General features: G+C 37.7%; 1 protein-coding gene across 1 annotated transcript in view; it reads right to left on the reverse strand.

Moving 5' to 3' along the window:
- The window catches only part of CACUL1 (CDK2 associated cullin domain 1), a 71466-nt gene that overhangs the window by 11740 nt on the left and 47611 nt on the right, over positions 1-12115 (reverse strand). Inside the window, exons 5-7 of the mRNA XM_010388875.2 lie at positions 10394-10496; positions 4613-4702; positions 659-797 (exon numbers count right to left, since the gene is read on the reverse strand). Of these exons, the coding sequence (XP_010387177.1) occupies positions 659-797; positions 4613-4702; positions 10394-10496 (332 nt within the window). The remainder of the gene's footprint in view (positions 1-658; positions 798-4612; positions 4703-10393; positions 10497-12115) is intronic.

Genomic DNA, 12115 nt, shown 5'->3' on the forward strand with positions numbered 1-12115 from the left:
ATAAAAGTACATTATAACAGATCATAAAAGTTCTATAATGTTTTTCCATATGCACAGGACTAATACAAGAGAATCAAAGTTAAAAGAGCTCCTGGAGCTTGCCCACCTAACTGCTCACCCAGTGAGAAATCCCTTCTTCAAAAGGTATGGGCTGGGCCTGGCAGCTCATGCCTATAAATCCCAGCACTTTGAGAGGCCGAGGTGGGCAGATCACTTGAGGTCAGGAGTTCGAAACCAGCCTGGCCAACATGGTGAAACCCCATCTCTACTAAAAATACAAAGCAATTAGCCAGGCGTGGTGGCGCACGCCTGTAATCCCAGCTACTTGAGAGGCTGAGGCGGGAGAACTGCTTGAACCCAGGAGTGGAGCTGTGGTAAGCCGAGATTGTGCCACTGCACTCCAGCCTGGGCAACAGAGCAAGACTCCGTCACAAAAACAAAACAAAAAAAATGTATGTAATGAAGAGCAGCTTCCACAAAATCAAAACCCGGCTTCAACATTTCTACAGACAAGGAGCTAATTAATGTCTTCTTGCAGCAGCAAGACTCTTGGCCAGTTACCTCCCATTCTCAGAACCTTACCATTTATCCCATGTCAAGCCAAACTGGCCTAGGGAAATGGACATATTTGACCACTAAAGAAAAAAAAACAACTTGCCTTGTAAAGCCATTCTGTATAAGTTCTCTTTGAAATTTCTGATCTTGAGCAGCATATTCAGAAAGTTCAGATTCCACCGCAGGAGGAAGAATGTTTGGAATAAATTTAGAAAATAGAGTTGGAGCCATCTGAACCCACTCTGTGAGGAAAGGAAACAATTCATTAAGGAAAGCATATAAACACATCAAATTAAATGGAAAAGGTAAAGTTTTCTTTTAAAATACACAGTAAGCCAAATTTAAAGCAGGGGAAAAAAATTAGTGCAATCCCATTCTCGTAAAAAACATATAACAGTAAAATTTCCCTTCTAAAAGGAATTTTACAGGCTGGGCGCGGTGGCTCAGGCCTATAATCCCAGCACTTTGGGAGGCCAAGGCAAACGGATCACAAGGTCAGGAGATCGAGACTATCCTGGCTAACACGGTGAAACCCCGTCTCTACTAAAAGTACAAAAACTTAGCCGGGCATGGTGGGCGGCACCTATAGTCCCAGCTACTCGGGAGGCTGAGGCAGAAGAATGGCGTGAATCCGGGAGGCGGAGCTTGCAGTGAGCGGAGGTGGCACCACTGTACTCCAGCCTGGCCCACAGAGCAAGACTCCGTCTCAAAAAAAAAAAAAAAAAGAATTTTACAGTATGAAGAAAGCCATTTCTATATTTTACTGATTTAACAGAATTTAGTGAAAACCCCTAGGGAATTTTTGAACAAATCTTAAGTATGGAAGAAAATATGAATGTGATTACCACACAATTCTGAGTGGGAGGGGACTTCGAGGGAGGGGGCTTGGTGGAAATATCAGCCTTATTAGCCATTAATTAAAACAATATATAATATATAGGCCAAGAATAGAACAGTACAAATAATAAGTAGACATATTTAAAAAAAGAGGCAGCTCAAAAGGTAGGGGGGACTGAACGTTTAAAGTGGGCTGGAGGTAACTGGTTAGTACTCTGAAAATATTTTTTGACCCGTTAAATTGCAGCAAATATATATAAACAACAGTGGAAAAAAAAAAAGTGGTTATCAAATCATTTTTTAAAAGATCAGGAGACTATAGAAAATAAGGCAAAGAAGTTACAGGAAAACACCTGTACCAGATATGACAAAGATGAATTAGTATCTTTATTATAACGAATATGTACAAATCAGTGAGACCAGGTAAATGAGTGAAAGAACCTATAAGAGTAATATAACAGAATAAATAGCCCTGTTAATATTTAAAAAAAAAATTCAAGCTAAAATAAACATGCTCTCTCCCTTTTATTCAGTGAACATTAAAGAGAGTTAACACCCACCTGTATCAAGGGCATGGGGAAACCATTATTTCCCTTCCTTGGTGGTGGTCCTCAATTAACGCTATTATTCATTTTGAATTGTTTTAATCTAGCCTGTTCACATTTTTCCTCTTGGAAAACATTTTGGCTATACATCTCAAAAACTATAAAAATATCAATATCTTGAATCCAGTAAACCCATTTTAAAAACAATAATCTGAGTAAATGATTATAAATTAGAAAAAGCCACATTTGATGCTGTGGAACATTTGGTCTGTGTTAAGTAAAAAAGTGGAAGTTAACAAAATGTCTTGTTGAATAGCTAATTAAAATTGGCAAATAAACACTGCAAATGATACAAGGACCAATTCATTCAGTCACCCCTTGGGAGAAACTCATGGCAAAATGTTTCCCTCCTTCCAGTCCAGCGCAAATATGGCTTCACTAAGAGTCTCAATACAGTGCTACGGGGAACCACTAATCAGTCAGAGCTGGCAAAGTCAAACCCATCTGCTACAAAATAAAGATGAAGAAACAAAGTGTGTGTATTAACTGAAAAAGGGCAGAATAGGATTGTTGCAACTATTTCTAAAGACTGGATGCCAGAAATGGTAAGTCATCAGAATCTCCAAGGATTACAGCCCAGGAATCTAGACTTTAAAAAGCCTTCATAAGAGACTCAGATGCAGTCATACAAAGACCAGCACTTAAGAACTACTGCAGTGGAATAAACTTTTCCTTTCAAAAGTCAACTTTTAAAATATTCTAATCTTAATCTGTCAGGTGAATAAAATGGCTTTAATAAACCAGCAACATAATGGGTACTGGCAAAACATGTAAATGTCAAAATATGTTTTCAAGTATCTCAGAAAATGTGCAGGGCAGCAAAAGGTTAGTATGTGATAAAATTCACCTTTTCAAAAGGACAATTCTCAAATATAGAATTCTCCTTACAAGTAGTATAAACCCTATTACAAGAGTTTGAACCTGGATAAAATAGCATTTAGATAAACATGTACCCACAATACTTTTCTACCTTTAGTGATTAACTTTATTTTGCAATTTTGTTACTTATAAAAGCCAGAGCTTATAAAGCTGCCTACTTGGGAGGCAGAATTTGTCATACTGCACTTAGATGCTTTCAAAAGAAAAAAAATCATTCATAACCTAGTACACACACACACTATTTCAGGAGCCATCTTCATCACACTGCTGTAAAATTCTGAGAAACTAGATACAGAAAAATTTCAGTTTATTGGACACATGCAATAAAATATCTTTACTACTTTATACAAGTAATTTCTGTCAAAAATCAGAGAGTAGAGCTCAAAACCTAGATCCAAATTTAACAATAAATTTGAATACTCTAGAAGTCATTAATCATTTAAAGTAGCCTAAGAAGGTTTTTTTTTTTTTTTTTTTTTTTTTTTTTAAAGACAGGGACTCGCTCTATTGCCCAGTCTGGAGTGCAGTGGTGCGATCGGCTCACTGCAAGCTTCACCTCCTGGGTTCACACCATTTTCCTGCCTTCCGAGTAGCTGGGACTAAACACGCCCACTACTATGCCAGGCTAAGTTTTTTTGTATTTTTAGTAGAGACAGGGTTTCACTATGTTAGCCAGGATGGTCTGGATCTCCTGACCTCGTGTTCTGCCCGCCTCAGTCCCCCAAAGTGCTGGGATTACAGGTGTGAGCCACCGCACTCGGCCTAAGAAGGTATTTCTAAAATCAGTCTACCAGTACCAGTTTTCACTTGGTTTCCATTTTAGCTTGCTAAATTCTGACAGGTCGTTTAAATTAATGAAGCAAACAAGCCATCAATTAACTAAAATAACCATTAAACTCAAATGGATAGTAATAACAGCAGTGAATGTTTGCATGCTTATTACGTTATCAGGTACTGTGCGTTAAGCTCTTTATATCATGTTTTCTTTCATTTAATCCTCAAAAGAATTTCACAAAAAGGTAATTACTGTCTAAAAACCATCCCTTGTGTTTATAGATTGTAGAACAATGTTCTATCTTGATAACTTCTGTAATCTCTCTCCCATGGACATTTATAAGTTGCTAGACAACTCTATGACAAGTTTGAGGTTCTCGCTTATAGAAAGATATATACAAAAGCTCCTTGGGATTCCTTTAAATTTATAGTGTTTTATTCTAAGACAGACACATTAAGATAATTTAAAAACCATGCTTTTGATTATAGTTATCTTTGGTATTTCCTTTAGTTCTTGTGATTATTTCTATTTCTCTCCCCAGAACATCTTTACAAAATGACTGTAACTTTACCAACACTTACAGATTCTTTGCAAGTTACTTAACAGGCCAAAGAAGATGGACTTGTGAATGTGGATGTCTGTGAGTATGTGCAGCGTGAGGTAGGAAGTAAAGGATAAATTAAGACCAAATATGAGATTCAATTTTATCCATAAAATAAATTGTATTCTACAATTTATTTCTTGTATTTCCTTAATAGGTTCTGCAAAAAAACAAACTAGTTGGTTTCCACTAGCAGAGAACATTCCAACTGAGCTCTGAGTTTACATTTTACAATGATGAATATCTATTCAATTTTTTTGCTCCAGCAAATGCAAGTACCATTAGGCCTCACAAAACACATACAGAACCACTGCCGTCTTGGAAAAGGCTGTAACTACAACAGAAATGAGAAATGTTTACCTGGTCTGAGGGTATACAGGCCTTTCACAATATTTGCCATAGTTGAAGGTGTGACCTGAAATGGTGTTGACTGGGCTTCTAAAAGTAAAGCTGAAATAAGAGAAAACAGGTTAAAAAGAATGTAACACGTATTGATTGTCAAGATTTCTCTATTACTGTTCTCCCAAAGACTCCCAAAACATAAACAATTGTAAGAAACGAACAGTCAAATAAACCAATCAAACGTTTATATACTAAGGATTTTTTCAATCCAGTGCAGTAGCTAAAATACGTGAAGGTCTGCTGACACACTAATGGAAATGAATCAATTCATGGAGGTTCTGAAAAGTAAAAGCTTTCTAAAAGCACTAGTATAACCTATCATGAATGATACATTATAACTGAGCTGAGTTGAAAATGCTTCCATTACTTTTGGAAAATAAAGTATCATACAATAACCTCCCTCAATCATTTCTCCTTCCCCCAAATCACCATTAGTAATTATTTGGTAACTGTGATCAGAGACAGAAATTCATTTCCCCAAATGCTACATCTACTATTTTCTTACAAGAGCTAAGGGCAAGGGATGATGATGGCTCATCTTTCTCATTTTCACGTCTTTGGTGACCCTGACTCTGAACATGACAACAGAGACAGTTTTCTTTTAGGTTATCTACTGCCACACAAACATTTTTAAAAAGTTTTTAACGAGGAGGAATAATTCCTCTAGATTAGATCACTAACAAATACAACTAACAATTCCTCTAGATTAGATCACTAACAAATACAAATTCCATTGATTAGTGAACACAATAGATACTACTGACCTAAAATGATTCATTTTTAATTTATCTCAAAGACCTACATTTGCTAATAACAACAACAAACTTGGGACGATTTTACCCTAAGCCAGGCTTGTAACATCACATAAAAACTGATTTTGTTCTGTTCATGCCTTTCTAAAAGGAGAAATATCATCTTACTAGGCCAATGAGGATTTTATAGTCTCAAACATACAATTTGAGTTACGTTTGAATATATATGATGAAGGCCATCAGAGATGGACTGTTAAGTTTATCCTTCCCATTTTATCATCAGTAGACAGTTACAAGTTTGAATGGCATAGACCACCAGGGGTGTCCAATCTTTTGGCTCCCCTGGCCCACAATGGAAGAACTGTCTTGGGCCACACATAAAATACACTAACAACAGCTGATGAGCTTAAAAAAAAATTGCAAAAAAACTCATTTTAAGAAAATTTACGGGCTGGGTATGGTGGCTCACACCTGTAATCCCTTACACTTTGGGAGGCTGAGGAGGGTGGATCACGAGGTCAGGAGTTCATAGACCAGCTGGCGAAACCCCATCTCTACTAAAAATACAAAAAAATTAGCCAGGCATGGCAGTGGACGCCTGTATCCCAGCTACTCAGGAGGCTGAGGCAGAGAACTGCTTGAACCCGGGAGGCGGGGGCTGCAGTGAGCCGAGATCACGCCACTGCACTCCGTCCTGGGTGATAGAGCAAGATGTCATCTCAAAAAAAAAAAAGGTTTACAAATTTGTGTTGGGCAGCATTCAAAGCCTTACTGGGCCGCGTAGGGCCCGCAGGCCATGCGCTGGACAAGCTTGGCGTAGGCAAATGCTAAGCATTTCAGAAAGTCATGTTGCTTTAAAACGCAATGTTTAAAAATTTAAATTCTAAGTGTTAGGTTTTCAGAATTTTTCTACTCATAAGATTCTAATTTCAACATGTATCCAAAATCCAAGTGCTCTCTCTTTTTATTAATCCATCTTCCTAACCTTTTCACCATTTTGGCCTCCAATTAGGCATGATCCTACTAACTCTTCATATTCAACAACATATTGATTATGTGGTCAAGTATATACATTTGCAAACCATTCTTACCATAACTGTAATCACCTATGTCAAATTTGATAGCTATGAAGACATGATAAATACAAAGATACACAAAATGTACATAAATTTGAAATAAATTTTAAAATGATTACATTTAATAACAAAAGATTATTAGTTAATAACAAAAGATTATTAGAGTTGAGAAGGTGTAATATTTCACTCAAATCTCCACTTAAACTCTTTTTAGGAAAAGTGTTTAAAAGATTTTCTAGTTAATCTCCCCTTTTAAGGAAAAAGAAATGGGAGTTTGGGGGTGGTAACTTGAGAGAGGAAAGAGTACTGAGTATTTAGCAAGTGCTAGGTACTTTACATATATTTAATTCTCACAAGTTCGGTCATCTACCTTTTTATTTTTGACAGGTAAGAAAACTAAGGCCAAAACAAAAACCCCTCACTGAATAGTTCATCTAAAGTCACAGAGTTAGCCAGAGGCAAAAGAGGTTCAAGAACTTGTGTTTCACTCTAAATTCTGTACCTCACCATATCAACACCAAAATGCCTGCTTATATGCAACAATCATCACACGTATCAATAAGCCATATAGTTTAAACACAAGAATAGATAAGTTCTAACCTGAAAGTCTAGACAGGTTAAGTGCCTCGCTGAGAAAGTCACACATCTTTTGATACCTGAATTGGGACCAGAACGAAGCTCCTCTGCTCTTTCAAGTATTCCTCAGTGCTACACACTTGCTCAGGAGATTCTCTCCTTTATTAATTTGAAAAGCAATTCTTAAAATTAAAACTGAAAATACTCTTGGCTTCAAAAAAATTTCAAACTACAATGGTTTGAACTAAAAGGCAAAATTGCCTACTAAGAAAATTAACTAAAACGTAACTATTTAGAACACTATGCAAACTGAACTAGAAATTTTCTGCTGTAAAAGTCAACATACTATATTTTCCCACGAAATTTCTACCATTAACCCCATGCTACACATTTATTGTTACATTTGCTCAGAATCACTAACACACTATGTAAATAACCTTGATTAACAATAGATCCTAGTAGTTCTGCAGCTTTCAGAGTTTAATTCGAATAATTTCAAAGGAAAACAATTTTACTATCAGCCAAAAATAGAAGCCACTTTATTTTACAAGCAAATATGTATAAAAATGATTATACCATGGAGCCGGTAGAAAACTAGTTTTATCCCCAGTAAGAAGTTACTGTTTTCATTCATGAAACATACCAATAATGAATGATATGGGCATTCAATAACTGATTCTTTATTAACAGACAGTATTCGTTTTACGTTTTTGTATTGGTTTTAAGACATGGCTCCCAAATTCTTCTGACATGCCTTTTATCAAGAGGTGGGATACATTCCTCTCTCCTGGAATTTCGGCTCTGTGACCACTTGCCCAGCAGAATACAGCAAAAGTGGCACTGTGCCAGCTTCTGAGCCCAGGACCTAAGAAACCAGCAGTTTCCATTTCCTGTATCTTGAGATACTCACTCATGAAGGAAACAGGAACCAAGAGCTAGCACCAACTTACCAGCCATGTGAATGAGTTACACTGAAAGCCCCAGCACCCAGTTAAGCCACAACAGACAATGCTGAGCAGAGCAGACATAAGCTACCCCACCAAGCCCTCCCAAATTGCAGAGCAAAATAAGAGACTGTTGGTGTTTCAAGCCACTGTGTTTTTGGATGATTTGTTACACAACAATAATAAATGTGAACACTAGCTTTCCAGATCTATCTGAAGCCACGGGAAGGAAATTATTGATCAGATTGTAGAAAAATTACAGAAATTGAATGTAGTTATTTGTTCTGCTGCAGTAAAGGGGTAATATAAAAATGTATAAGTGGAAACGACATTAATAGCTGTGCTTTTCTGTTTGTTTGAAACTTTAACCTCTGTTTCTGTTTCTCCATTTCTAAAATGAGAGTAATGATTACACCTATCCTATAGGGTTAGGAGAAATATTTTTAAAGTATAGGTCCCACCAAATACAAGCAGTGCCTGTGTGTGTTTAAAAACCTTTGATGATCATCCACATAATACAGTTAAACATTGTCCCTTGTTGTTCTGAAGCTCAAACCAATGAGGCCAGTCATTTCTCTAAGTACAATGCCTGATAATTGCGCAATAAATATCTGACAAACTCAGTTTTGTCCAATTTACAAAAGCTTAAGGACTTTTCTGTTTACTTGGAAATAAAAAGATATATCCACCTTTAAGTGTAATTTTTATTGAAAACCAGACAATATGATTATGTTTTCTCTCACCAGATCTGGACTACTATATTCTTTCTTGAAAATTCTCTTTGCGGCCGGGCGCGGTGGCTCAAGCCTGTAATCCCTGCACTTTGGGAGGCCGAGACGGGCGGATCACGAGGTCAGGAGTTCGAGACCATCCTGGCTAACACGGTGAAACCCCGTCTCTACTAAAAAAAAAATACAAAAAGCTAGCCGGGCGAGGTGGCTGGCGCCTGTAGTCCCAGCTACTCGGGAGGCCGAGGCAGGAGAATGGCGTAAACCCGGGAGGCGGAGCTTGCAGTGAGCTGAGATCTGGCCACTGCACTCCAGCTCGGGCGACAGAGCGAGACTCCGTCTCAAAAAAAAAAAAAAAAAAAAAAAAAAAAAAAAAAAAAAAAAGAAAATTCTCTTTGCATACATCCAATAAAATTAGTTTCCAAATTACTGGCAAATATAAAAATATATTTACAAAGTAGACAGGCTTTTTCTACCAAATATTAGCATTTCTCTACAGAATTTTAACAAGATTTCAAAATGCTCTATCTTATCATGAAAGCAAAAAGACAATGTCAGTATCAGGAAATACTTAAGTGGTTATAATACCTGGAATACCTCATGAGACAATGTTTAAAGATGTATATAAACATCTCCCAGCCTTACAAAAAAAAAAATGCATGTCATATTCCCAAGACTCTCGGCCTCTTTTCTGATTCTGGAATCTCTTGGGAACATAATGAAATGTATACTATCTTCAACTACACTATTCTTTGAAAAAACCCTACCTTTCTAAACTAGCCCCATGCTCGGTAATTCTTTCACTTAACGTTAAAAACGGGGGAAAAAAAGTTTATGGTCAAGCTTGGAACAATTCTTTTGTAAATTCTAGTAAAAGTTCATTGTGGTAGACACTAATTATGGTTCACAGGAAAGCAAAAATACATCCTGCCAACCCAAATATGTGCCATATTCGAAAAAATGACTTGATGTGTCACATAAGATATGAGCTTTAAAAGGATGCTGAGACATTAGGTTACAGGGACTTCCTAACTCCACCTGGAGAAGTATATTCTTTCAGGAAAGGTAGGATGAGATGCTACCCACTGTGAGGGAAACAGGACTCAAGAATGGGGAGAGGAGAAACTAACTGAGCTTAATATTCTTAATAATCTACACAAGCACATGAAACATTTTACAAATCCTAATTCACAGGAGAGAAAACTCAGGGCCACAAGAGGCAAAGAAGTTTGCCTAAAATAGAGAATGACAGAACCAGACTAGAGAAGGGTTTCTGCACTAAAGAGTAAAAATCAGAGGATTCTGTACTACCATTTCAGAGAAACAACACTGTATTCCTTATAGAGTTACGGGTAGTAAAGTTAGAAGTGAACTTCCTAATAATACTTTCCCCACTGTCAGGGAAAAAAAGGGGCGGGCAACAAGTTATCAGGGCAGACACAAGAGCACTGTCCAATGACCTGGTAAAGGTGCTCACAGCTCACCAGGTGACCTTCAAGTCCCATTTTTAATTCCGCAGCGTCTCGGGTGGGCTTCAACACTTCCTATCTGGTTCAGAAGATGTTAACATTGGGATTTATGACATGACAGTGCTCTCAGACCAAAAAGAAAAAGGAAAGATCATTGCTAGTGTTATCTCACCCCTATAAGCTGAATTACTTACGCATTAGGCTGTAAATGTGCTTTTCTGCAACATGTTCCGTAAACAGCTTTATAAGGTCATCTTTTAAGTCTCTGTTAAGCTTGGTTTCGATGTAAAACTTATTCTGAAAAATAAAATGAAATCTTTTTTGTATATTAATTGGGGAAATGGTTAGTCTAATGAACTCGAGCTCTAAATATTTTAGAACACAATGCATAAAGGCATCAATTAAAACAGAAAAACTCAACATCCAACAACAAAAGCCCTGCAGCTGTTAGTTACTTGTCTTTCTGGCACGGGTTGAAAACATGAAAAAAAGTTTTGAATCATACATCTCAAAGAACACTGGGAGATATCCAACATTAACTAGACAGGGATGCACAAACATTGTAGAACCACACTGTGTGGAACACCCTTTAAAAATGCATCATCAAAAGACAACATGGAGAAACACTAATAAAAAGTACGCCATTTATCAATGATCTGGGTTGAAAGCAGGCTGTGGACATGCACTGGTTGACTCCCCAGCACACACTCAATTTCACTGATGAAAGTCAGTCAGCTTCTGTTATTCCCTGGGGACTACCTTTGATTCAGAGGTAGACACTCAAGGCAGCCCAAGCAGCCTTAGAGAAACCTTGGCATGAGGGAAAAATCTCTTGCAGTCGTCTTATAACCATGAGGGGAATGTCAGGCCTCTGAGCCCAAGCCTGCACCTATACATCCAGATGGCCTGAAGCAACTGAAGAATCACAGAAGAAGTGAAAATGGCCGGTTCCTGCCTTAACTGAGGACATTATCTTGTGAAATTCCTTCTCCTGGACAATGAGTCTCAGAAGCTCCCTCCCAGCTCCTAGCCTGAGCACCTTGTGACCCCTGCCCACCAGAAAACAACCTCTTTGACTGTAATTTTCCACTACCTACACAAATCCTATAAAACTGCCCCACCCCTATCTCCCTTTGCTGACTCAGCCCACCTGCACCCAGGTGATTAAAAAGCTTTATTGCTCACACAAAAGCCTTTTGGTGGTCTCTTCACACAGACACCCATGACAGGGAAGAGGATAAAACAGATGTTATGGACAGCAGAGAGACCAAAAACCAAGTCCTTAGTAATACTGTTGAACCACAGATTCAACCAACCTTGGACACAGCCTTATTTCTGGAGTTTTATTACAAGAGATAATACTCTCCATTATTTAAATCACTTTGAATCATGTTTTCTGTTTCTTGCAGCTGAAATCTTGACTAGAATTACTGGCAAGTCCAAAAAAAGTTGTGTTTGTTTGTTTGTTTGTTTTTTGTTTTTTATTGAGACAGAGTTTTGCTCTTGTTGCCCAAGCTGGAATGCAATCATATTGGTCAGGCTGGTCTCAAACTCCTGACCTCAGGTGATCCGCCCACCTCTGCTTCCCAAAGTGCTGGGATTCCAGGCATGAGCTACCACGCCCAGCAAAAAAAGTTTTTCATATTTAAGTGTTAATGCAGAAGAGTAGAAAACACATAGAGGAATGTTAAGTTGCTCACTGATTCTCTCAATTTAAAAAGATTTTTTTTTGGAGATAGGGTTTCACTCTATTGCCCAGGCTGGTCTCAAATGCCTGGCCTCCCACTTAAGCCACCTGAGTAGCTGGGATCACAGATGTGAGCCACTACGTCTAGCCATTTAATTCTTACACAAGTTTTTTCCGTCTTTTTAAAAAATATATAAAAATAAGATGCACATGGTTAAAAAATAGAAAG

This window comes from Rhinopithecus roxellana, chromosome 11 (genome assembly GCF_007565055.1).
Source record: "Rhinopithecus roxellana isolate Shanxi Qingling chromosome 11, ASM756505v1, whole genome shotgun sequence".
Classification (NCBI taxonomy): domain Eukaryota; kingdom Metazoa; phylum Chordata; class Mammalia; order Primates; family Cercopithecidae; genus Rhinopithecus; species Rhinopithecus roxellana.